We start from the raw sequence: 27,308 nt of genomic DNA, 5'->3' as shown, positions 1-27,308 counted from the left end.
CTCTCTCGCTCTCTCTCTCTCTCTCTCTCAAATTCAAGGGTAAAGTTACTAGACTCCACCCACAGCGGGCGGAGTTTCAGACCCTCCACCAATAGAGCTACCCTTGTGTTGCATTTAAGAATTTCTGTGTCCAATCCTCTACCATCTGCTCAAGACTGTCTCCCGAAGCAACCCTGAGGTTTCCACACATGTGGATCACCTTTTACAGTCAGTTGCTGCCCACTGCCTGCTGTAGATGTTTTACCAGAGGAAGGAGGGGAGAGGAACTGGATACTAGGCAGTAGGGACTGTTGAGGGGAGGAGAAGGTTGGTGAAACTCCCAGATTTGTGTACTTAAAGGGAGAGTGAGTGCTCAGTGGAGACGAGACCCACACGTGAACTGCCCCAACACAGCTGGAGAAGGACAGAAAGGGAGGGAGGGAGGGAGGGAAGGGGAAGGTTGTTTCAAAATAGAAGGCGTCGCTGAAATAACAGTGAGAAGATTTTGGGCTGAGCTTTCACAGATTTTAGGATGGCATTTGGGAGAGGAGGCCAGAGCAGGCAGAGCTACCTCAGTCTCTTAACACCAATGGAGGGAGAGAGGTAAGAACTTTTTCCTCTTCACACTCTCAGGGACTATTCTCTCTCTTACCTAAACAAAGGAAGAAACCAGCTATAATTATTTCAATGACAATTGGAACTTAGGCATTCAATGTATTTTAAAGAATCATTGCATCTGGAGTGTCATCTATTGTCCGAATTCAAATACAGGCAGGAGAGGCCAAAATCTATTACATCCTTTGTGGCCACCATATTTGCATGTGAATTCGAAACCTAGTAGCATTTCAGTAGAGGTGAGGTCAGCAGAGGAAATTCCGATACATTTCCGTATTCTAAAACAGCCCCTTATAGAACAAACCCAGTCTCGCAGAAGCAATTGGTTTCCTTCTCCCCTTAGTCTCACATGTTGACCTTGTTGCATTGCGGTTCAGTGACTGCAGGCATTTCAACACAAGCTCAGTGGTTGTGAAGTGCAATGTTGGTGTGGAAGTGTAGCCTATAACCTCTAGCATGCTCTCTGCGTCCCCTAGTCACTCCCTGGAATTTGGAGACAGCAGCTGCATTCCTGACTGAATCTGTGATGATTAAAACCCTACGGCGTAGTATCCATTTCACGAAGTCTCTCTGAGTGCTGATCTAGGATCAAGTCCCCCCCCCCCCCCCCCCCCATCCGTGTAATATTATTAATTATGATCAAAAGGGGAAAACTGAAACTAGATCAGCACTCGTACTCTGAGGCAATTTGTGAATATGGGCTCTGGTCTTTCTTGAGAGGCAGTAGAGAGTTGCTGGCCTGCTGGAGGTCATTTTGCAGGGCTCTGGCAGTGCTCCTCCTTGCACAAAGGCGGAGGTAGCGGTCCTGCTGCTGGGTTGTTGCCCTCCTACGGCCTCCTCCACGTCTCCTGATGTACTGGCCTGTCTCCTGGTAGCGCCTCCATGCTCTGGACACTACGCTGACAGACACAGCAAACCTTCTTGCCACAGCTCGCATTGATGTGCCATCCTGGATGAGCTGCACTACCTGAGCCACTTGTGTGGGTTGTAGACTCCGTCTCATGCTACCACTAGAGTGAAAGCACCGCCAGCATTCAAAAGTGACCAAAACATCAGCCAGGAAGCATAGGAACTGAGAAGTGGTCTGTGGTCACAACCTGCAGAACCACTCCTTTATTGGGGGTGTCTTGCTAATTGCCTATAATTTCCACCTTTTGTCTATTCCATTTGCACAACAGCATGTGCAATTTATTGTCAATCAGTGTTGCTTCCTAAGTGGACAGTTTGATTTCACAGAAGTGTGATTGACTTGGAGGTACATTGTGTTGTTTAAGTGTTCCCTTTATTTTTTTGAGCAGTGTATTTCCCAACCATTTTCCATCCCAAAAAATTGGAATAAACAGAGGCCTTGATTTCTGGTCAAACAGATGGAAAGGGGGTCTTAATCATCTAGCATAAAAAGTCTTAAAAGGTATTATAAATACAGAAAAACACAATAATGTTGAAGCAAAGACCCCTGCCAACTAATATCAACACTTATATTTAGTTTTGCAGAAATTATTGGCCTTCTGTATAGTTTTAAAGGGGCAATCAGCAGTTGCTACGTCTTTTTGTGTACCCATTGATTCTTGTAGAATATAACTTATAAATGCCTCATGAGCTTAGTTCAACATTCGTACCCCATCAGAACCCCAAATATAAGCTTGTTTTACTCCAATACATGTGAACAAACACTATACCCTCTAAACATGGTTAAAACTATAATTTTGATATCATGGATGGTCAGTCCTTGCATTAATGGCTCTGTCTTTGAATTTGAGAGTGGTTACATTTCTCCAGTCCCATCCCTCAGCTTTGTTCAGAAACAGAGGCTGGTACAACGCTTTGTTATTGGTTCTACTGCTGATTGCCGCTTTAAGAAATATTACTGCAGATATATACAGAAATTCAAAAAATCCTATGTGTAGCACCTTTAAGATATATACGTGTATCACCTTTTACAGTCAATTGCAGGTTTAATAAATATTGCCTAGTGTCTTGTCATTCTGTTACCAAAAACCGACATATCTTTAAAGGCGCTACACCTAGAATTTCTCCCCTATGTGGAAGCTAGATGAATTGCAACAGCACTAGGCTGCATTCAAAACAAATTTCCCGTTCCCCTGCATCCTATTTCCTCGAAACATGACTACTCGCGCTTGATCCTTTTACTTTCGGTTTAGGTTCACCAGCTTCAAACCGCTTGAAAAAACTATATTTTTTGTTATTGAAAATATATTTCACATCGATTTAGATGGTACAATGATATCCTACACTTTTCAGTGCTTGTTTTCTCACATAAACTGAAATTGAGCGAACAGTGTAGAATTTTAGCAGCCATGAAATGACAGAGCAATTTCTACATTGGCTGCTTGACCCAATTTCCAGTAGATAACATAGCCACAAAGTCAAAACAGCTTTCCCATTTTGAACACAGATGCCGCTCTGGCGGGAGAAATCAAGAGGTTAATATCACAGCCAAACACAACACTGGCGGGTAAGTAATATTGTGAAACACTATCATTCCAATATTACTGGAGATATATTATGGACATTTTCTCAAATTACAATACAAAAATTCAATGTGTAGCACCTTTAACATATTTTTGAATTTCTCTCCATCATGAGGAGGGAGGGTAATCAAAGTTCACAGAAGTAACAAGTAAAGGTAGACCAACCAAGTTGTTATATTGTTATTAATAACAATTTGGTTTATGATTTATTAAGTGATTAAAACATGTCATTCTGTTAAATCGGTAACAGAATGACTGCAACTCAATTTGCTACAATGGGAATTTATAGTATTCACAAACCACAGTTGGGTCTCCCGCTACTGTCCTCCCTTCCACTGGCATAATGTTACGTTCAACTCATAACAGTTTTTTTTTCTCTTTCTGTCGTCTGGTGGTTAAAGCAAGAGTGTTTAAACAGTCTGGACAACCCCTCCCTCTCTCTCCCTGTCTCTCTTCTCTCGCTCTCCAGTTAATTTCACCTCTCCCGGTTCTTACTGACACCTACCCATGAGCCCCCTCTCTTTCCATTTCCTGTAACCAGCCCTCTCACCCACTGAGCACCAACCGACACCGGATGTCCATGTATGTTTGGTCAGTCCAAATCTGAACCAATCATAGATATCTGTTTCACAAGTTTGGACAGCACCGTACAGTAGAGCATGGTACATTAGATTTAAGTACAGTAGAGCACACTAGAGTACAGTATAAGGTATTGTATTGTACTGTACTGAACTCTACTCCATTGTACTGTACTAAACTATACTCTACTGTGCTGTACTGTACAGAGTTGTATGGTTTGTATAACTTTGCAATCAATGGTTTTTGTTTGGCATACTTTTCTGAAAAATCAGAGTCAGCATCGATCTGTTTCCGTGGAATTACCTATAACACATTTTTTCCTGGTGTTGTTGTACTGTGCAGTACAGTAGCTATCCTACAGTATAGCCTTGTGGCTTTGTGTAGGGTCCTTCTGTCAAGCTTCCCTAATTCTTCCCTTTCCCTTGATGACTCTCGCTCTCTCTCTCTACACTATATTAAATTAAATGGGTAAATAATAGTGAGTGTGGTTAAGTATGGGGATGTTTGTGGGTACCTAACAGTTGAGGCTGATGGGTGTTGTTAACTTGGCAGGGAGCCTTCCTTATTAAGCACACACTAATTTAAATCAAATTAGTTTCTCTACATAGCCCCTCACGGGGAAACCTTTTACATCTGTGTAAACCTCCTTCACCTGGTTTCTCAGTCATAGGGGTAATACAGTGGACTCCAAAAGTTGTTTTGGCTCCGTTCTCCAGTACTTTGGATTTGAAATGATAGAAAAGTATTGGGACAAATTCACTTATGTGTATTAAAGTAGTTTTAAAGCCTGTGACTGCAAACTTGTTGGATGCATTTGCTGTTTGCTTTGGTTGTTTCAGATTATTTTGTGCCCAATAGTAATTAATGGTAAATAATCTATTGTGTCGTTTTGGAGTCACTTTTATTGTAAATAAGAATAGAATATGTTTCTAAACGCTTCTACATTAATGTGGATGCTACCATGATTGTGGATAGTCCTGAAAAAAACAGGAATAATGATGAGTGAGACGCACAAACTAACAGAAAATGCAAGTTTGTAGTCAAAAGCTTGATGTAATCATTGTGTGCTAGGAATATAAACTTTTGACAACTTTAATCCACATACTGTATAAGTGAATTTGTCCCAGTACTTATGGTCCCCTAAAATGGGGGGAACTATGTACAAAAAGTGCTGTAATCTCTAAATTGTTGGATGAAAATACCCTCAAATTAAAGCTGACAGTCTGCACGTTAACCTCGTAGTAATTCAATCAAATCAATCAAATGTATTTATAAAGCCCTTCTTACATCAGCTGATGTCACAAAGTGCTGTACAGAAACCCAGCCTGAAAACCCAAACAGCAAGCAATGCAGGTGTAGAAGCACGGTGGCTAGGAAAAACTCTCTAGGAAGGAACCTAGAGAGGAACCAGGCTATGAGGGGTGGCCAGTCCTCTTCTGGCTGTGCCGGGTGGCGATTATAACAGAACATGGCCAAGATGTTCAAATGTTTATAGATGACCAGCAGGGTCAAATAATAATAATCACAGTGGTTGTAGAGGGTGCAACAGGTCAGCACCTCAGGAGTAAATGTCAGTTGGCTTTTCATAGCCGATCATTCAGAGTATCTCTACCGCTCCTGCTGTCTCTAGAGAGTTGAAAACAGCAGGTCTGGGACAGGTAGCACGTCCGGTGAACAGGTCAGGGTTCCATAGCCGCAGGCAGAACAGTTGAAACTGGAGCAGCAGCATGACCTGGTGGACTGGGGATAGCAAGGAGTCATCAGGCCAGGTAGTCCTGAGGCATGGTCCTAGGGCTCAGGTCCTCCGAAAGAAAGAGAGAAAAGAGAGAGAGAATTAGAGATGGCATATGTAAATTCACACAGGACACCAGATAAGACAGGATAAATACTCCAGATATAACAGACTGACCCTAGCCCCCCGACACATAAACTATTACAGCATAAATACTGGAGGCTGAGACAGGGGGAGTAATTGTATCATTTCACAACCAAAGTGCTGGAGTACAGGGCAAAAACAACAAAAAAAATTGTCACTGTCCCAATACTTTTGGAGCTCACTGTATATATTGTCAGGTAACAGGACTGTGTTTTTCTCTAATGTGAGCACACTGTCTCGTGAGCTGTCAGTGTTTGCAGGCTACCTGCGCCTTGAGAAGCACAGTACTGATAGGGATTGTTTGGTGAACCTGGATTGAATTTCATGAAGTCACCTTGCTAACATTAATAAACACTCCTGTGGACTGAATACCTATATACTGTACACTGAGTGCACAAAACATTATGAACACCTGCTCTTTCCATGACATAGACCACGTGTCCAACTCATACCAAGAAGGGCCGAGTGTCTGCGGGTTTTCGTTCCTACCTTGTTCTTGATTGATTAATTAAGGACACTAATTAGCAAGGAACTCCCCTGACCTCCTTGTCTGAGGCTGAATTGAAAGGAAAAAACAAAAACCAGCAGACACTAGACCCATCCACGGAATGTGTTTGACACCCCTGACATAGACTGACCAGGTGAACCCACGTGAACGCTATGATCCTTTATTGATGTCACTTGTTAAATCAGTGTAGACGAAGGGGAGGAAACAGGTCAAAGAAGGATTTTTAAGCCCTGAGACAATTGAGATGTGGATTGTGTATGTGTGCGATTCAGAGGGTAAATGGGCAAGACAAAAGATTTAAGTGCCTTTGAACGGGGTATGGTAGCAGCTGCCAGGCACACCGGTTTGTGTCAAGAATTGCAACGCTGCTGTGTTTTTCACACTCAACAGTTTCCCCTGTGTATCAAGAATGATCCACCACTCAATAACTCAATATTTGGAAGGTGTTCTTAATGTTTTGTACACTCGGTGTATGGTTACAGAGAAAGGTAGCTGAATATGGGTATGGTGAGTAGCAAGTCATTTATGGGCCCAGAAAATTTGACATGCCTCTCAGTCCCTTTTCTCATTGGATAAACTAACCCGAGTTGTTATTAAAAGCTAACACAGCAACGGACACTGTATTTATCAGAACCCAGGAGGATATCAGAACATAAGGATGAAATGTTCTGTACAAGTGGCCCCAGCCATTGAGGCCCTCATACTGTTGAGAAATCCTGCCTAGTGTTTTATCAAATATTACTGCAGAAAATTATTTAAAAATGTAGTGGTTGCAACACCGTTGACCTCTACCCAGTAATAATAGGATTGAGATGTTTGTTGATGTGTATCTAATTCTGTTTGGCTTTGAGTTAGAGTTAGAGGTCTCCTGTGGATTTGAGGCTGCATAGTAAGTGAGAAAAACAAGCTGTGAATGCCAATAGAGAACACTCCTCGAGTTAAGAGAACATTTGTCAATCTCTTTTGGAAAGGGGTACTGTAAAATGTGTTTTCTATAGCTTTGAGTGCTACATAATTTATCTCAATACGACACATTACTCTATTTGATTTCTCTTTTCCCAAAACCTTTCCACAGTTTCTGGGATGGCAGTCACAATTCACACTGTTCATGTAGTCTACGTGGTAGTTATCCATTGCTCTGGTCTGTTTGTGACATCCTTTATTGGTTGCTGGAGGACCTCTTTAAAGATGCTAGCTAGCCTTTGTGCCGCCATTGTTTTACCCCTTTGCGACAAAGTGGTGTCCTCAACGTGAATATCAGAGAGGGTTGCCAAAGTAATTAGCTGCCAGGCAATGTTGTACGTCTGCCCACCTTGTTACTTAACAGAAAGTCTTTCTTAACCTCTAACAAACCTTGTACAAATACAGGAAAAAGAGAAGTCCTTTGTAATGAGGGACAAGTAGGTTTCTCTTAGGTTGTATGCCTTTTTGGATTCTAACTTGATTTAACATTTATTTGTCATGTGAAAGTACATATGATTTTGAAAGGCATTTAGAGAAACTGCCATTTCATGCGTCCTTAAAATGACAATTATTGTTTCTAAAATATTTATTTGCTCGCTTAAGCAACCGCAATATTCTTAGTCCCTCTTTTAAGTGCGCAAAAAAGGAAAATAACACCAAAATCCCTTCTATCTCTTCTCTTGTCTCCTTCACAGCTCTGGCGCTCCCCTGACTGTGTGATGTAGCCATAGCAGACTCCTTTCTCCCCATGCCCTGCGTGCCACAGAGGGCCAAGCCCTAGACCCTGCAACCTGGCATGGAAGACCAACCCTCCTCCAGCCCCAGCCCGGAGCCTGCCACCTCAACTCCTACCCCCACCTCGCCCCCCCCTTTCCCCCTTAGCCAGCTCCTGTTCCAGCAGCAACCCGGGCCCCCGGGCTCAGCTGTGTCGGCCCTGCAGTCCAAGGTCAAGGCCCTGTCTGAACGCAACAAGGCTACAGGGAGGGAGGCTTTCAAGGCAGGCATGGATAAGAAGGCCTTTCCTGTGTCTTCTTCCCTATTCGGTCCTGTCCTGGTGAGCTGGGGCTCAAGTAGTAGCGACGACGATGCAGAATCCCAGGGTTCCACGCTCCACCCAGTGGTGCCAGACAGCCTGATGGAGGGGGTGGGGACGGGTGGGTTGGACTTCAGCCTGCTTGCGCTCCCACATGGGCTGGGTGAGGGCTCCAGCCTGGAGAACCTGTCTGATGGTAGCGCCAACTCTAGTCCCCTTGCGGATAATGTTAGCGCCGCTAATGTGGCTAAACCCTGTGTCCCTCTCAAGGGGTTCTGGAAGGCCACCAGGCCCGAAACACTACTGCTGAACGGAGACGCTCCTCAGGCCCCAGACAGGCCTTTGGCCGGGTTCCCTGGGGGCCAGCAGAGGAAAGCCAGGGCCCACGGCGGGGTGGGCAGGGAGCTGCTACGCCGTGACAGCCTGGAGGGTCTGAGGCGGTGTATGGGCGAACTGGGGCCCCAGGGGCCAATGGGGGGCCTGTGGAGGGCTGACAGCCTGGAGAGTCTGTGCAGCAGTGGGAGTGCCATATCTCTAGCAGAGAGAGTGGAGATGAATCGGGGCGTCCTCAAGCAGATGCTGAACAAGAGCCAGGGACCAGAGCCAGGGAGCCTCAGGCCTCTGCTCTCTGGAGCCTCAGCCCTCTGCTCTCTGGAGAGGGAGCAGAGTGCCGAGGAGGTGACCCAGTGCAATGGAAGAGGTACAGTAAAGAACTAAAAGTGTGAGAAAAAATTGTCAATAATCCACTGACTGGCTTTCTTGATGTCTATAGTATTCTCTCTGGTATGCAATCTGGTTTCCACTCAGGTTATGGATGTGTCACTGCAACCTTAAAGGTCCTAAATGATGTCACCATTGCCCTTGATTCTAAGTAATGTTGTTCTGCTATTTTTATTGACTTGCCCAAAGCTTTAGATACGGTAGACCATTCCATTCTCGTGGGCCGGCTAAGGAGTATTGGTGTCTCTGAGGGGTCTTTGGCCTGGTTTGCTAACTACCTCTCTCAAAGAGTTTATAAAGTGTATAAAGTCCGAACATCTGCTGTCTCAGCCACTGCCTGTCACCAAGTGAGTATCCCCAAGGCTCAATCCTAGGCCCCTACGCTCTTATCAATTTACATCAACAACATAGCTCAGGCAGTAGGAAGCTCTCCCCGCAGGAGGCCTTTTTGCCTTTTGGTAGGCTTCATTGTAAGTAAGAATTTGTTCTTAAACTGACTTGCCTACGCCACCCACTAGACATAAAACCATGGATTATTTTAACGAAATGTGTGAGCGGTGGTGCAGCTCGGGGTTAGGGTGATAACCGTAGTAAAATCACAGCGTGTAGACCCCTTAATCCTCAATGATGTAAAGGGGTTTACCCGAGAAGGATCTGCTCTATTAGAGTAGAGTACATTTCCCCACCACTCAGTTCATATTCAACACATAGCTCATGGTCAAAGTGTGTGACGAGTTGAAAAAGCGTCAACATAAAGTAAAAAAAAAATACAATGGAAAGTAGAGAGAAACCCTTGAGAGGAGAAGGAGGGCGGGGAGGTAACAGGCTATTTCTGACTGTTGACCAGATGTTTATTGAATGTAATGCCTGTCTAATTGCGACTGTCTCACAAACAGAAGTTGTCTTCCGCCTGTGGGTTGCTCTGTCCCTCACTCTCATGGGCTCAAATATCCACAGTGCTAAATGAATCATGCTTTGTATAATACAAAGGGAAAAGTAAACAAATAGTTAAACTTAATACGGTTCTTTCCTATTTTTTGCTCATTATTTTTTATTGTAGTTTCCAGAGAAATAAGGAAATCAACGCCATTTCAATACTGGAGGGAAATTATACTTAAGTCTGCCTGGTTACAGTGTTTATTTATGTCCCTATAGGTTTCATTGCACTGAATGACAGTGACTGGGATTCAGGAATCTCCCTCCAAGACAGCGAGCACAGCCAAAGGTACAGTAGAACCTCCTGGAGAGCTACTGGGTATGCAGCCTTTTGCTCCAGCCCTGCTTTAAAACACCTGATCATTGTGTTAGAGTAAAGCTGGAACAAAACCCGCGCACCCAGTGGCTATACACTATAGCTTAAATATGAATGTATCACAAACAAATGTCATTTGGGTACCCAAACCCCCAACCTAAATACTGTCGCTCTAATACATCTAGAAGATACATCAGATGCTTTCACGACACGAGCAAACACCAATGACCCTACTGCTTTGCTCTTGTATCTCTCCGTGTTAGAGCCCCAAGCTGCAATTAGTGACAGGGACACAGTGTTTATAACAGCTGTTACTAAAAGCTCCACCCTCATCACCAAAGAGGATTATGATCATATCTCTCTTCTCTGTACCCAGTCACAGACTCAACACAAGAGAAAGGCTTTCTGGTGAAGCACCTAGTATTTGAAACGCACTCATTTGTTTCCCCATTGAGTGCCTGTTAAGCAGGTGTCGTGTTGAAATTGAATGGGCAGCTGTGTAGTTAAAGCTCTGAGCACTGTGGGTAATTGTGTTTTTGGTGTTGGGAAAATGTTCACATGTCTGTAACCACGCTAACAGATAGGTCTACAGGCAAAGGGACTGCTTCACAGTCCCTCGTTCCCACATTCACAAATACACACACATAAACACAAGCAAAGGCAAACAAGATAAAAGCTTATGAAAAGATACACTCTCTCACACACACACACACACACACAAAAGCTCATTGATTCACACACACCCCTTGTCAGCCTAATTAGTAGTGACTGCCTGCTCGGCCTAATCCCCTTCTCTATGAGTGTCTCTCCCGCACAGGCGCTGACGTGTGCCTCTCTACCATCTCTCCTCCTCCTCCCCCTAACCCCCCTGCCTGTGTGTGTGTGTGTGCGGCCCGATAGGGCCTTTGTGTCCAGCGAGGACCTGCCGCTGAGTCCGCGCCATGAGCAGGCCAAGCGGCTCCTGGAGAGAGCCCGCATGAAGGCCCGGTCCTTCCCACTCAAGGCTGACCACACCATCCTACCCGTCCAGAGGGACAACCCGTAAGTCTGCTGCTCTGCAAGTGGGTGTGTTTATGTGTGTGGGTTTGAGGGTCGTCTGTGTGTGTGTGTGTCTGTTTACCAGCAGAGCTTAGCTGAAGCAGACACCTGTAGCATCATAGCCAACCAAACGAGACCAAAGAAGAAAGCGTTTTTAGTTATTTTCTCTCTCCTTTTCTTCCCTTCTGTTTGGTGGGGCCCAGCAGGGCCTGTGAATCTCTGTAGGCTTTTGTGCCGGAGCAACCGGACGGCTGTCTTGTGTTTGGCCGGTTAAAGTGTGCTGCGCCTCACTCTCATCTGTTTACTGACAGTGTTCAGCGTAGCAAGCTGCGACAGGTGTTAGTGATATGACATATATTGGATTTACTGCTTTAAATGTAGCATTGCTCACGCATGTTCTATTTACAGTGCTCTCTATTCATTTTTAAATGCCGATATGTCACATATGGGTCACACTTTAGTTACACAGATGCTACATTATGTAGTACTATGTATGTAATATTTACATTTATCTAACTAGTAACTACACAATAACTATACAATATGTAGTTGCAGTTTCCATGTACAGCCGGGTAAATAGTTCTAGCAAAAGTACCTATAGAGCATGTGTATGTCATTAGCCAACTTAACGTAAAGCATTGGCCTATATCTCAAATAGTAGTTTTCGGGAAACTATAGTAGTAATTATGGTGGCGATACAGTTATAATAGTAGTAGCAATGGTTGTGGTAAACGTCAATATGTAAATACACACTTTTCTATTGCTCTAATTTCAAGGCTTTTTAATTAAGTGTATTATAATAATAATAATAATATTGGTTTAGGGCAGGCACGGGCGGATTCAGCTGTGAGCTGATTTTTGTTGTTGTTGTTAAGCAGATGGTCGGGGAGCTGGAACATACAGTACCAGTCAAAAGTTTGGATACCTTTTTCTTTATTTTGACTATTTTCTACATTTTAGAATAATACATGATTCCATATGTGTTATTTCATAGTTTTGATGTCCTCACTATTATTCTACAATGTAGAAAATAGTAAAAATAAAGAAATCCCTTGAATGAGTAGGTGTGTCCAAACTTTTGCCTGGTACTGTATATATAAATAATTTGTACACTGCAAATTGACTGCAAGAAGCCCAAACATATATATATATATATATATATATATATATATATATATATATATACAGTGGGGAGAACAAGTATTTGATACACTGACAATTTTGCAGGTTTTCCTACTTACAAAGCATGTAGAGGTCTGTAATTTTTATCATAGGTACACTTCAACTGTGAGAGAAGGAATCTAAAACAAAAATCCAGAAAATCACATTGTATGATTTTTAAGTAATTAATTTGCATTTTATTGCATGACATAAGTATTTGATACATCAGAAAAGCAGAACTGAATATTTGGTACAGAAACCTTAGTTTGCAATTACAGAGATCATACGTTTCCTGTAGTTCTTGACCAGGTTTGCACACACTGCAGCAGGGATTTTGGCCCACTCCTCCATACAGACCTTCTCCAGATCCTTCAGGTTTCGGGGCTGTCGCTGGGCAATACGGACTTTCGGCTCCCTCCAAAGATTTTCTATTGGGTTCAGGTCTGGAGACTGGCTAGGCCACTCCAGGACCTTGAGATGCTTCTTACGGAGCCACTCCTTAGTTGCCCTGGCTGTGTGTTTCGGGTCGTTGTCATGCTGGAAGACCCAGCCACGACCCATCTTCAATGCTCTTACTGAGGGAAGGAGGTTGTTGGTCAAGATCTCGCGATACATGGCCCCATCCATCCTCCCCTCAATACGGTGCAGTCGTCCTGTCCCCTTTGCAGAAAAGCATCCCCAAAGAATGATGTTTCCACCTCCATGCTTCACGGTTGGGATGGTGTTCTTGGGGTTGTACTCATCCTTCTATTCCTCCAAACACGGCGAGTGGAGTTTAGAGCAAAAAGCTCTATTTTTGTCTCATCAGACCACATGACCTTCTCCCATTCCTCCTCTGGATCATCCAGATGGTCATTGGCAAACTTCAGACGGGCCTGGACATGCGCTGGCTTGAGCAGGGGGACCTTGCGTGCGCTGCAGGATTTTAATCCATGACGGCGTAGTGTGTTACTAATGGTTTTCTTTGAGACTGTGGTCCCAGCTCTCTTCAGGTCATTGACCAGGTCCTGCCGTGTAGTTCTGGGCTGATCCCTCACCTTCCTCATGATCATTGATGCCCCAGGAGGTGAGATCTTGCATGGAGCCCCAGACCGAGGGTGATTGACCGTCATCTTGAACTTCTTCCATTTTCTAATAATTGCGCCAACAGTTGTTGCCTTCTCACCAAGCTGCTTGGCTATTGTCCTGTAGCCCATCCCAGCCTTGTACAGGTCTACAATTTATCCCTGATGTCCTTACACAGCTCTCTGGTCTTGGCCATTGTGGAGAGGTTGGAGTCTGTTTGATTGAGTGTGTGGACAGGTGTCTTTTATACAGGTAACGAGTTCAAACAGGTGCAGTTAATACAGGTAATGAGTGGAGAACAGGAGGGCTTCTTAAAGAAAAACGAACAGGTCTGTGAGAGCCGGAATTCTTACTGGTTGGTAGGTGATCAAATACTTATGTCATGCAATAAAATGCAAATTAATTACTTAAAAATCATACAATGTGATTTTCTGGATTTTTGTTTTAGATTCCGTCTCTCACAGTTGAAGTGTACCTATGATAAAAATGACAGACCTCTACATGCTTTGTAAGTAGGAAAACCTGCAAAATCGGCAGTGTATCAAATACTTGTTCTCCCCACTGTATATATATATAGTATTTGACAAAAACAGAATCATTTCAAGCCTTGAGTACATCTGTTTATGCGTGGGAACAGATTGGTAACAGATTTCCTAAATTAAAATCACTTTCAGCTGATTTGTTGGGGATTTTACAGTCTTATGTCCAACAACGCAAATGATATAAAAGCAATTCTAAAAGGAAAATGAGGGGGGGCACATAAATTTAACCACGAGCAGAATATGGCCCACGGGCCACCTATTGGGGAATTGGTTTAGGGCATTGGGTTAGGGCATTGGGTTATCTTGGTTGCTATGTCAGGTTCTCTCTCTCTCCTCTCTCCTCTCTCTCTCTTACACACAAGTCTATTTCCACAATACGCATTACGCAATCCAGCTGGAATTATACACTTCCCCAATCTCAATCCTAATATCATGGTCCGGGAGCAGTGATTACTGATTACCTCAGCACATTCACTCTGAGCAAGGCAGGATGTTCCCTCATACAGCTGTCAATCAACAGACAGCATCAACATTCGCTCCAGATTATAATGATTGGATGGGACTTTTTGGATACCGACCAACCACTATGTAATAATGCCCCCCCCCCCCCAATGACAACCAACTATTATCTCAAAATCCTTCCAATTGGAAGCGATTTGAATTGATGTGATTGCGGCGACATAAGTTGTCTTGTTTATTCTTTGGATAAGAACAATTAATTTGGTGTTTTCTTTGTTGGGTCTGATTTTAATTTGAAAATATCTCTGGTTTGGAGGGAGCTTCCTGGTTGTGATTTGATGCTTGATAAGACTGATTCCCTCTAATGCTTCGCTACACATCTTCCAGCTGTTACCCTCAGACCCCCCCCCACACACACACCAACCACACAATCCCAGGGGTAGAAACCCAGTGTGTGAGGAGTACATACAAGGAAAGCACAGTACAATACTCCCCTCAGCTCCCCAGAGAAATCTTAGCCAGTCATGCAGTATCGTGTTCCCCACCATCCAACAGTGTGGGCTCACAACTGTCAATCACTTTGTTTCCATGGACATTTTTCCAAATGCATTTCTCATTTACATTTATAGATGAAGTTGTATATGAACAATAGCGTAAATAAATACACTCTCTCTTGGATATGACTCAAGATAGCTGTCCATTATTGTGGTAACAGAGGCTATGTGATTGGATACAGACAGAGAGGACGGCCATACTGGGGATGACCTTTCCCTTAGCGAGAGTTGGGAATGTAGCGGCTGGGACAGACAGGGGCCAGAACATAGATAAGAATCCCACAGGCATCCAACCAATCCTCTGTGTTAGGAGGAAAAATGCTGAATGCTTCTTTATGGGGTTTCAGTCTTTTTTTCGGGTTAGGGTTTGTGTGTGGGTTACCTTACCACAGTGGTGCCAGTGTGTTTGTGTGTCCTTTTGGATGTGTGTGTGTGTGTGTGCATCCATCCACAGGGAGCAGCTGTTGACGTCTGGAGCTGCCTTGCACCGGGCTCCGCTGGCGGGGAAGGACGGCCAGTCGGTGTCGTCAGCGACGGTTCCTGCAGTTACCTCGTTCTCGGGAAACCTCAGTGACTCCTCCAGCAGCGACTCGGCCTGTGGCCCCCGCCGACGTCCCGGCCAATCACCGACGCGGGTCCGCTTCGAGGACGAATCGGAGAAAGACGCGGAGGTGCGTTACTTGGAGAGGCTCCGTCAGAGAAGGAGGGCGGGTGAGAGGGCCCAGGGTCTTCTTATATCCAAGCCCAATCTCTCTTCCTATGTCAACGGGCGGAGGGAAACTGATCCAGGAACTGGAACAGTGATCGAGCGAGGGCACAAGAAGGCCCACAGGGCACAGGAAGGTCACTTAACCTTTGACAGCCATTTCAAATCCGTGGTGGCACAAGAGGAGGCGCTTAACAGGCAGTGCAACTCATGCGGAACGTTCCTTGAAGGAGGGGTCCTGAACCCAAACCTCCATCCGAACCTTTCATCCCTGAACCTGAACCTCCATCAGAACCCTTCACCCCCAATAGGGCAGAACTACCCGGTGAACAGAGAGGGGGAGGAGAAGGTGCTGATGCCTTGCTGGGTGGCTCCCAGCGAGCCCAGCCGGACGGTTCGTACCGAGCTGATCAAGGAGACATACATTGGGAAGGTAACCCCTGGCGATGTGGCAGATAGCGAAGGGACGGGCCACGGCTCGGTGGGAGAGACGGATAGCAGCAGTGGTGGTGGTGGAGGTGGTGGGAGTGTTCGAGTGTCAACAATGAAGGTGAAGAGGAGGAGTAGGAGAGGTGAGCTTTTGGGCACCAATGGGCAAGGAGCACCCAACACAATGCCACCAACGCCACCAGCACCCAGGCCCAATCACAGCTTGGCGCCGATGAGCTCAACCAATGGTATTGTGGCGGTGCCACCCAACCCGTACCCCATTGAGCAACCAGAGTCAAAGGTGGTGGGTTTTCCCACTCACTCCCCTGCACCCCCAGATGAACTCATAAACAGTCCCCCGTGCCTCAAGGGCGCCCCCTTTCCCCCTTCCCCAACGCCCATCAAATCAGCTCTGAAATCAGGACCCAAGAGCCGGCCCAATAGCCAGCGAGTGGTCAAACTCATGCCTTCACCACAGTACCGCCTTTTGCCCCAGAACTCCTTGGAGGACCAAGGGAGAGGGGCCGCGCCTAGCCCCCAGAACAAGCACTCTGTCGGAGGGAACTTCGTGGAGTATGGTTCCTCTTTGGGGCTGACTTCCAGCACCGACACAATGATGCCCTGTATCAGGCCTGCCTCCCTGCTGAAGACCTCTCCATCGCCAGCTAGGACAGCAGCAGAGAAGATGGGGGACCCTGCGGCACCAGGTCAGCTTCAAATACACACACACACAGACACACCTAACACTAATTCTACCCTTAACCCTAAATCCCCTAGAAATAACATTTATCCTTGTGGAGACTAACAAAATGTCCCCAGTTGGTCAACATTTTTGGTTTACTAGAAGTCCCCACAAGTATAGTTAAACACGTCCATTGCAATGTACAAGCACAGACACACACACACACACTATAAAGTAGAGAGCCCTACACTCCCACACACACACGCACACACACAAACACACACCCTAACTTCTGTACTGTGGGATCAGGGCCCCAGGTTTCCACTCTAGAAACACACTTTCCACTGTGCTCAGAAGAACCAAAGTGCGGCCCGGAAAGACAAGACGGCCCCATAGAGAAGTTAAATAAATAAAAAATCCTCATTAGACACTAGTCACCTTTAGTCACCTTTGAATTATTACATGTTTTATTTGATTTCCTATCACTCACGTCCCAAGATATTAACATTTTATCTTCATCCTCTGACGTTACGAGTCCAGCTGGCCAGGGGAAGTGCCGGTTGGTATATTTACCTGTCCACATGCATGGCACGCTCTGGCAGAGTTCCCGGAGCATGTTCGCGCGATACTGCTGTCTGTCCAGTGTGCACTGAGTGTGCAGGCGTAGTAAAACTGGAAATAGAAAAATGGCAGCAACCACGAAACAGCGTACGCCAACTCGAGAAGATTATGTTGAAAACAATGGGCGTCCATCTTGGACGCTGTCTCGAGTTAAATTATAAATTATAATATCTATTGCATTTAGCATATGCTTTTGTCTCAAGCGATTTACAGTCATGTGTGAATATATTTTACGTATGGGTGGTCCCGGGAATCGAACCAACAACTCTGGCGGGGAAAGCGCCAACTGAGTCATACAGGCATAGTTCATATCTTTTTTTTTACCGTAATTTAACTAGGCAAGTCAGTTAAAGAACAAATTCTTATTTACGATGACGGCCTACCCCGGACGACGCTGGGCCAATTGTCCGCCGCCCTATGGGACTCCAAATCACAGCAGGTTGTGATGCAGCCTGGAATCGAACTAGGGTCTGTAGTGACGGCTCTAGCACTGAGATGCAGTGCCTTAGACCACTGTGCCACTCGGGAGCCCTAATATACTGTACCTATACTATATACTGCACCTCAGTGTGTGGGACAGCGGATCGGTGAGAATGACATCATGTGTTGCTAATATTCACAGCTCATCTGAATGGCAGAAGTCAAAGGTGACGCCATGATCTACATATCAATGGGCGGTGATGGTAAATGCCTTGTTGAGAGCAAAGGAGGTGAATTCCAATGCAGTCGATTTATTCACTACCATCAGACAACCTTTAAGAATAGTTGTTAAAGGGATAAAAATGGGATAAAAAAATTGTATCCACGAGTTCATCTGACTCTGGGGAGGTATATAAAGGGCCTCACTGCCAAAATCTCAAAGTATTCCTTTAAAAATAAAGATTAGACCTGAACTGTACCTGAATACTGACACAGACTCTGATCACAGTCACCATTGACTAAAATAGTCTAAACAGTATAAGGTACGGGCATCTCAGAGGAAAATTACTTTATTTTTTAATTTTTTAAAATATGTTTTCAGTCGTACTCTAGTTCCCTAGTGGCCATTGGTAAATGCACAGCCTCATGGGTAATTAAGTCCATGCTGCTTGTGTCAGTGATGTGTCAGCTTGCATCCATACGTGTGTGTGCGTGTGTGTGTGTGTGTGTGCGTGTGTGTGTGCCCAGGTCCCAGCAGGGATTTTGCAGTCAGCACATACACACATCCCCCAGCCCTGTAATCCCACCGAGGCCTGTTCGCCCCGTTTCCACCGGCTGGATGATTGGATATGTGAAGCATCTGATTGTTCCCACTGTGGCCTCTGTCTCTCTCACTCTCCCTGTCTCTGTCTATTTCTCTGTTTATGTCTCTCTCTTTTGTCTCTCTGTCTTTCTCTGTATCTCTCTGACGCTTTCTCCCCTCCTGTCTCTAATTCTCGCTCTGTCTCTATGCATTATGAGAAATACTCAACATTCCCCCCCAAAAAATATATGTAGCTAGAAATTCATGTTTCACAAACAACATTCTACAAAAAATGTATCATATCACATGCAAATGTCTCAGTGCTAATAAGGCTCTAACTCCGGAGTGTCAAACTCATTTTGACCCTCAGGCCACATTCTGTCTTCCTTGAGGTCTGGAGGGCTGCACTTAAAATTCATTATATTTTCTGGACGTTAATTATATAGTGCTCTATCCATCGCTTTTGGAATTTCCGATGCTCCCTGACTGTCAGCTTTCGTTTCGCTGACTGTAAGCAAATGACAGAGTGTAAGAACTAGAAATGTACACTGACTATACCAAGCATTAGGAACACCTTCCTAATATTGAAGTCTCTTCACTCTCTCCTCTAGAAGTGGAGCAGCATCATCCAGGGATGGGAGAGCTCTGTCTTGAAGGAACCAGCCTCATTACCCCGCCCCCGTACCGCTCTGGGGGTGATGTACAGGTCAGGGGACCAATGAGAGCAGAGCATCAAAGGGAGGACACCCCTAGTCCAACTCAGTGAGTATTGGTACCTCTCTCCACCACACTCTTATGCTTAGTTCCAAACTGACCCGAAGCCTGTATGATTAGGTTCTTCATGTAGATCGTAAAGGATTACCTTGCCCTCTGGTAGGCTTGGTGGAATTCTTTGAGCATTATTTCTCCCATCTTTAGTTCTTTCAGATCAAGGTTAAATCGAGAGTTCGGAGCTGGGCTAGAACTCATAGCTGAGTCACTAATATCACTGTTTGTATATGGCTGAATTTGGCATGAAAGCACTTCAGGCCTGCTCATCACAGTACCTTGATTAGTTGAATTACTGTAGAAGTGTTAGGCTGGAACAAAGCACACTCTTAAGAGTTGCCCACACCTGCCCTAGGTGGAGGTTTGACCCAAAATGAACATCTGTCCCTCTCCCTAATACCTTTCCGAGATAAATGTTAAAGAAAGCTAGTTTTAGATTCCCAGATTATGTTCCATTTTACCAAGCTATCATCTAATTTGGAACTCTGCCTGCCTGCCTGCCAGCCTGCCAGTCTTAGCCCATAGCCATTATTAGTCTTCCACAGACTGTTTTTATAGAAACTAGGTCAAACAAGGTGGTTTTAGAGTGGTGGTGCAGACATAGATAGAGCACTTCCTCAGTTGAAACCTTTTTAACTCAACACTGACCTCTTCTGACCAAATAGTAGTAAGTGAATGGATACACATTGCTCATATATGGCTCCTGTGTCAGAGTTGTTAACATTTACATTTACATTTAAGTCATTTAGCAGATGCTCTTATCCAGAGCGACTTACAAGAGTTAGTTCTTTCCATTTTCCTGAATGATTTGATTCGGACATAATTTCTAAAAGGTTTTTCCAATCAAATTAAATTAAGTATTTATAATGGAAAAGTATAATGGAAATGAACCAAGCTTTGACCTAACCAGAGTGCTTTCATGATGTCCAGGCTGCACCTTTCTTTTGTTTACGGACTGACTGCGGGTGTGAATTTTCTGGAACCCTCTTGCCAATAGCTAAAGGGCTGAAGGTTCTGCGCATGTCTGAGATTCTCTACTTTACGCACAGTCTCTGCTCTACTCGTTCGGCTGCCCAGAGAACAGGCTACATACAGTATTTAGGTGATGAATGGAGAATGGTGCTCATTCAATGTCTGCAAGATCACATAATGATAGTATTCTACATAACAGAACCGAATATAATAGCATAGTATAAGGTTAATGTAAGGCAAACACCAACTCATTTCTTATGGGATTTTAGGATGATTGGGCGAATGGTCAACTTTTTCAACAAAACACTGGTATGCTACAGTTTGTTAACACCCTCTGCTCTAAGATTCACTCACTGTACATAATTCAAAACAACACTACATAACTAAGAAGATCTACAGTGGGTATAGAAAGTCACCACCCCCTTTCAAAATGTTCACCTTTTGTTTCCTTACAGCCTGAAATGAAAACACATGGAATTAGACCATTCTGGCTTTATTTACACAGAGTAACCCACAATATCCAAGTGAGATTTTTTTTTTAAAGCTCTGAAATGAATTACAAGTAAAACAGTAAAATACCGTATTTTAGGTATAACCAACCACCTTCCAGATCACAAATCAAGCTAATTTGCTTCCATCTGTGATCAATTGTAGTGACTTTGATTAGTTCAGAATAAAAGCAGTTGTTCATTAAGAACTCCACTATTTAGTAGTGAAATTCAAAGCAAATAATCCACAATGGAAAGTTGTGGAAAGGCACCAAGTCAGGGGATGAATATAAAAAGATTTCAAAGGCTTTGTCTATCCCTCGGCGCACAGTTAAGACCATTATTAAGAAGTGGTTAAGTCGTATGGCACCACCCAGACCCTGCATAAATCAGGCCGTCCCTCCAAACTGGATGATTGGGAAAGGAGGAGGCTGATCAGAGAGGCTACCAAGAAGCCAATGACGACTTTGAAGGAGCTTCAAGCCTTTATGGCAAAGACTGGTCAATGTGTGTGATCACAATATCACAAGCGGTCCACAAATCTGGCCTCTATGGGAGGGTGGCAAGGAATAAAAACACTTTACATCTTCCCACCCAAAGAACACCATGCCTACAGTAAAGCACGGCGGTGGCAGCATCCTGTTGTGGGGGTGTTTCTTTTCAGCAGGGACTGGAGCACTTGTCAGGATAGAATGGAAAATGGACAGTGCAAAATACCGACTGATTCTTGAGGAGAACCTGCAGCCCTCTGTCAGGAAGTTGAAAACGGGAAGATGGTTCACGTTTCAACATGACAACGGCCCAAAGCAAACCGCCAAAGCAACTGTACAGTGGCTGAAAGACAAGAAGGTTAATGTCTTTGAGTGGCCTAGTCAGAGCCCCGACCTAAATCCCATCGAGAATCTGTGGAATGACTTGAAGAGTGCAGTCCATGAGCGGTCACCAAGCAATTTGACTGAGCTTGAACAATTCTGCAAGGAAGAATGGGCAAATATTGCACAGTCTAGGTGTGAAAAGTTAGTAGAGACGTATTCAAAGAGACTCGTGGCTGTAATTCAAGCAAAAGGTGGTTCCACCGAGTAATAACTCAGGGTGTTCACTTATCCAAATAGGGTATTTTACTGTTTTAATTGTAATTAATTTTCAGACATTTTTTTTCTTCTCACTTTGATATTGTGGGTTACTCTGTGTAAATAAATAAAGCTGTGGAAAAAGTCTGATTTTATGTGTTTTCATTTCAGGCTGTAAAGCAACTAAAGGTGAACATTTTAAAAAGGGGTGGTGACTTTCTATACCCACTGTAAATGCATATTCCCATGAAACTGATTGAGATTAAACGGTTAACATGCAGATGCTGCATGGATGTTTCACCAGTAAAACTTGAACTGACTGTAAGAACTAAATTTACTTTCACGATTGACAGTGAGGGTGACCACAAATGTGTCCGTAAAATGTGTCCGTAGAGGGAAAGAAACATGCGCAGAATGTGATATGGATCTTTAGCTCTGTGGAAGAGGGTTCCAGGGGAAGGGACGGGGCCGGAACAGGGTGGTAACATTCAGATCTACAGCCTCTGCCTTTTTGTTTTTTTTGTGGCGTTGCTCATGTCTCTTTCTTTCTTTTCACAGGAGGGTACGCGCAGAGACAGAGCAGCGGGAGGGCAGGTCCAAGCTCTCTCTGCGTCGTTTCTTCTCCGCCATCGGCCTAAACGGAGTGGGGAAGCTGGGTAAAGGGCGCTCCAGTAGCATGGAGCAGCTTAGCTTCCAGCCCCGTGGCCTCCCCGCGGCCTCTCCTGGCCCCACCCCCGGTCCCAGCCTCGGCACCCCCAAGTGCCCAGACCCCAGCCAGCTGAGGAAAGCACCTTCGCTCCAATCCCTACGCATGGTGAGAGAATACCTTCCTTTGTCATGTCAAACGTATCTTTTGAATTATAGGGAATTCTATGGATTTGAACCGTGCTTGTAGTCTGAGAGAGTGCCACTTTGTCTGTCAAACTCTGCTTAATCTATAAGAATATTGAGAGTTTAGTTGATTGCAACATGATGAATAGAAAAGTGTGTAATAGAAGTATAAATATACATGATTTCACACACAACTATGCTATAAAGAGTATATTTGGTAACATTATGCTTTATGAAGAAATCTAAACGCACCAATATTGTGGAAGCTGACAGGGTTACTGTCATGTTCATTTCTCACCACCAGGGGTCCCCCTTTATGCAGCTGAGGAAATCGTCATCAGTCCAGAATTTACAGTCGTCAAAGAAGAAAGATCGCTCCAGTGCATACACACCTGGAGACCAACCCAGCAGCCCTGCTCTCAGGTACAACAGAAACAGACATGCACCCACACAACATTAGAGCTATAGCATCAGCAACATACACATTGGCAACTGTTACAGTAATGTAAGGTCATCTAACATCCAACTATCTGTCACGGTTTAAAGCTTGCACACTGATCTAATATTATGAATGAAGTCAACGTCGATCCTTCCTGATAGGAGATTACAATGCTGGCATGTGCTCAAGTCTCCGTTGATATCATATCTCTGGTATGCATGGACGGCTGCCGTGTGTGTTGTGTAACCGAATAGTTTCCATTTACTGGGTCTGAGGGGGTGTACGGAGTGGAGAGATAAAAATAGAGTGAAAGTGGTGGTGCTGCCCAAAAAAAAGACATGGAACCCAGTAGATTATCGCAACATCACATCATGATGGACTTGGAAAGGTGGCTGGGAGCAGTGGGGAAATTGAACACGGACTGTTCGGGTGATGTTGTTGACACTGCCTGTGCGTGCGTGTGTGTATGTCTACATGAGTGCACCGGCAGCTGATCCAGGAGAGACCAGAAACGAGGACATTCTAGCCTCAGCCTTGCGCTTAGATAGCCTTCCTCGAGAGGCAGTCAGAAACCTGATAGGCTAGGGACATGACAGCCGTGCTATATATGGACCGAGCTACGTGGCTCTCTGGGAAGTGGGCTGGGGAGGGGCTTCTGCCATAAAGACCTTAATGTAGGGAGCAGACCACCCCCCCCCCCCCCCCCCCCCCTCTGCATGCAATGACTTCATTATGTACATTATAAAACGGGAAATGGCACAAGGCAGCACACTTTCCTTTGTCTCTCCATTGACCTTCATTGCTTATTACTGAAATAAAATTGCATGTTTGCCGTAGGATGACATAATGTGGAAATGTGTCAGTATACCTTGATTGAAACCCTAATGGCCATACTGAGCGTGATTAATCTATACAACTAGATTACATGCGTACATCCAGTGGTATTGCAGAGGTGGTCTTAGGTCAAAGAAATCTTAATGAAGATCTAAGGGTCGACCTATTATTCAGGAAACCACCTGGGAGCGTAGATTGCAATGTCCGTTCTCCAAACTCTGCATGGCGACATCTGAGCCTGTGTCAAAGACTGCAATGTTTGGATTTTGTGGTCAGGAATGAATATTTATTCCATGCTACAAATGGTGCCCCATATGTGTCACCGCAACGCTGCTGTCCTGTCTTTCCAGTAGGGGATTTCAGAGGGCTCTGAGTGTGGAGGATGTGGGCTGCCCTAGCGGGGTGCGCTCTGTGGGGAGGGTGGCCCAAGCCTTCCCTGATGGGACCCTCCTGCTGGAGCTTAGCAGACCCCCCAACGGACCATTTGGCTTCCTCATCTCCCGGGGCAAAGGACGACCAGACTCGGGTACATAAGGACAGGAGAGCTTGGCTCTGCCTGGCCTGGCCTCATATCTGTTTGTGCTGTTACCAACTTCTATGGTCATTGTCTCGCCATTGGTCTGGACCAGGCTAGGCCATGAACAGAAACAGTTTGGTACCAGGCTAGGATTTGCCCTGTTGTTTTGGTTGTCTTTTCTAATGTAGTCTTCTGTAATCATGTGCTGTTTATTAGAATGTCCCCCTTCTGTGTGCTGGAGGTGTGTTTTTCAGCATCTTCTTACTTCTCTCCTGTCCTGCAGTTGAATGTCTAGTGTTGTATTCCTTTCCTGTTTGTGTGTTAGTAATGTATGTGCCCTGTGTGTGTGTGTTAGGCCATGTTTTCCTCTCCTGTGTCCTAAGGTTGTGTTTTATATTAGTTTGTGTGTGTGTGTGTGTGTGCTCCCCTATGATCCTACCGGTGTAAATGTGTGTAACCAGTAAGGCGTATGTGTCGGTAGTGATACTCCTCTCCTGTGGTATCACTACTATTGCCTGTCCGTGTGTTATAAATAAGGTGTGAAAATGTGTGTGTGGTCTTACCAGCAACACGCTCCTGTACTTTATCCTGTCTGTCTTGTAGGTGTGTACGTGGAGGAGATGGGCGACAGCAGCACAGAGAAGCTGTACGCGGGGCTGTTGGGAGTGGGAGACGAGCTGCTGGAGGTGAACGGTGAGAAGGTGGCTGGTCTCAGTCTGGACCTGGTGACATGCCTAATGACCCAGGACAACATAGCCTCTATCCGCGTGCTCCGACACAGGAGACTCCCCCCTCCTCGTTAGGCAACCTGAGGACCGCCGGTTACAGTGGAGACACCATGGCAACCGGCAATGCCATGGAAACCGGCAATGTCATGGCAACCACAGACGCCATGGCAACCATTGACGCCACAGCAACCACAAACCCCATTGGAACCTGGGGTGTTGGGGGTATGACAGAGGGACAGTGTGTGTGATCGGCTTTATGACTGTGGCTGTTTCTATGCCTGCTTGCTTTGACAGTAGCAATAATGTCCTCTCTCTAAATAGAGCATTATTCTTCTGAAGACACATCAAGATGTTTGACACGATTGGCTCTCCTATATGGGTCACATGGAGTTGCTATAAGAGCAGGAGCTGTCTCATGTTTCCTCATGTCCTGTTATGTTTCCTCATGTTGTGTTGTGTTTTTTCCTTGAGTTCTTTGGCGTCAGGTGCTCCTTACCTTACCTCTTTTTAAAACACAGCAGTACAAAACATTTTCTTTTATCATTACAGGTAATGCACAAAGGTTTCAACAGCTCACACATCAATAATACAGTCTAGTAGGAGATCCTCTGTTAAATACCTCATAACAATCTCCTACAGTATTATTCCATGCATCTTTATGCAATTAAATCATGTTTTTATTGTGGTTATTGGTTTAGTCAGAAACCAGATCTGGATTTGTGTGGATTAGCAACAGAGATGCCATGAAGCATCTCAAAAGTGATACCATTTAAACAAACCTAGCAGTTTGCAGTCTCTTCGAGTCCAAGATGCTAATTTTGCCTAGCCAGCCTTGTGGAGTGAATGGAACTATGGGACATAATCCTCACTGAAAAAAAAGACAAGAGTTTTTCAGTCTTGGACTAGTAACAAACGGACGTCTTGGATATGAACTGAAGCACTATGGAGATGAAGTACTCTGGATAGCACAGAGTAGATGAAGTCTTACAAGAAATGAAGGAGTCGATGTCTTGAGTTCGGAAGTCTAGTCAAGAATAAGTCACATTTCTCTATAGTCTCTTCCAATGGTGTGTCCTGTTTACTGCAATAGCTACAAGGAACTAGCCCGGGTGCCAGTCTAGCTGTGCTTTAACTAGCTTGTCTTTGACCATGTTTGTGTTGTTGAATGCAGAAAAAGTCAGGCACGCAGGCTAAAAAGGTACGACTTACTCCAAAGAATGGGATGAGAATAAGGTGTCACAACTATCTACATTTTGTCAATTGTCACAGTAATAACGAACTTGAAAATGACAGCGTTTCAAAACCCAACACGCATGGCCTCAAACGTACATTTTGTTTGTCTTCCTCGGTCCTAGTGGATCAACAACACTATCCATGCCGTCTTGATTGTACCGAAGGATCATCCACTTTCCTCTCTGCTTGTGTCCGTTTGCCAAACAAAGTAGAATCAATATTTGTTTACATTTTACAATATAAATGCGCAGTACCCAAATAGGATTAAGTTCCCCTATCAATCAGAAGGTCACGGTTGTGACTGAAAAGCATCCACTTTTATCAGTAGCCTGGTCCCAGATCTGTTAATACCGTCTTGACAACTCATACGGTCATTGTCACGCCTGATCTGGGACCAGGCTATCTTATCATCAGTCCGTTTATTAGGTCATTCCTGGTTGGTTTTCAGTCACCCTGATGTTGTCAGTCAGGGTTTTGAATTTAGGATTTGTCAGGCAGTGGAAAAAGTCCTTTCCAATGCTGCTGATAGTTTTTTTGTTAATGTCATTACAAGACTGCATTGTACACAAAGCAATAACTGCCAAAGTGTTTGGTTGATTGTCTAAAGAAAGACATTGTAAAACCATAAGGTCAAACCATTGGGTTGTAAACGATGAGAAAGTAGATCCGAGAAGTTGATGATGAGAATTCAGACAGACCCATTCGGAAAATGTGTAGTAAATTATTTGGACCTTTCAACAGTAAACACGTGGTACTAGAGGTCATTACATGCGTGTGACCGTGACGATAGGAAAGTATCGACATTTGAGGAGTCATTCCACATCCTTCATCAGTATTAAAGTGTGCACAGAACAGAGACTTTTCACTGTCATTCAATATATGTATTTTCTTATTTATTTATATCTGGTTCAAATAAAAGAATGTGAACTACC

At 44.6% G+C, this 27,308-nt stretch overlaps 1 protein-coding gene across 2 annotated transcripts; it reads left to right on the top strand.

The window, feature by feature from the left end:
- The first annotated feature begins 171 nt into the window (after nucleotides 1-171).
- LOC139540786 (uncharacterized protein KIAA1614-like) lies at nucleotides 172-27,308 on the top strand. Of its 2 annotated transcripts, XM_071344752.1 has the most exons (11): nucleotides 172-582; nucleotides 3,011-3,070; nucleotides 7,708-8,745; nucleotides 9,921-9,990; nucleotides 10,918-11,058; nucleotides 15,291-16,678; nucleotides 19,108-19,258; nucleotides 22,353-22,608; nucleotides 22,930-23,048; nucleotides 24,249-24,424; nucleotides 25,019-27,308. In XM_071344752.1, exons 3-11 carry the CDS (start codon nucleotides 7,809-7,811, stop codon nucleotides 25,216-25,218), a joined length of 3,438 nt encoding a protein of 1,145 aa, XP_071200853.1. In that variant the 5' UTR covers nucleotides 172-582; nucleotides 3,011-3,070; nucleotides 7,708-7,808; the 3' UTR covers nucleotides 25,219-27,308. The 2 variants fall into 2 exon arrangements, with proteins under 2 accessions (XP_071200853.1, XP_071200852.1); XM_071344751.1 differs by lacking the exon at nucleotides 3,011-3,070.

The sequence above is a fragment of the Salvelinus alpinus genome, chromosome 16, assembly GCF_045679555.1.
Source record: "Salvelinus alpinus chromosome 16, SLU_Salpinus.1, whole genome shotgun sequence".
Taxonomy (NCBI): Eukaryota; Metazoa; Chordata; class Actinopteri; order Salmoniformes; family Salmonidae; genus Salvelinus; species Salvelinus alpinus.
This window is presented reverse-complemented; position numbering and strand designations above follow the sequence as displayed.

Bases quoted from the DNA above. Each gene is read 5' to 3' on its own strand.
- LOC139540786 (XM_071344751.1), top strand. From the start codon at position 7,809: ATGGAAGACCAACCCTCCTCCAGCCCCAGCCCGGAGCCTGCCACCTCA. The intron at 9,991-10,917 runs GTACAGTAGAAC...GCGGCCCGATAG, and splicing joins GACAGCGAGCACAGCCAAAG to GGCCTTTGTGTCCAGCGAGG. The intron at 19,259-22,352 runs GTGAGTATTGGT...TTCTTTTCACAG, and splicing joins GACACCCCTAGTCCAACTCA to GAGGGTACGCGCAGAGACAG.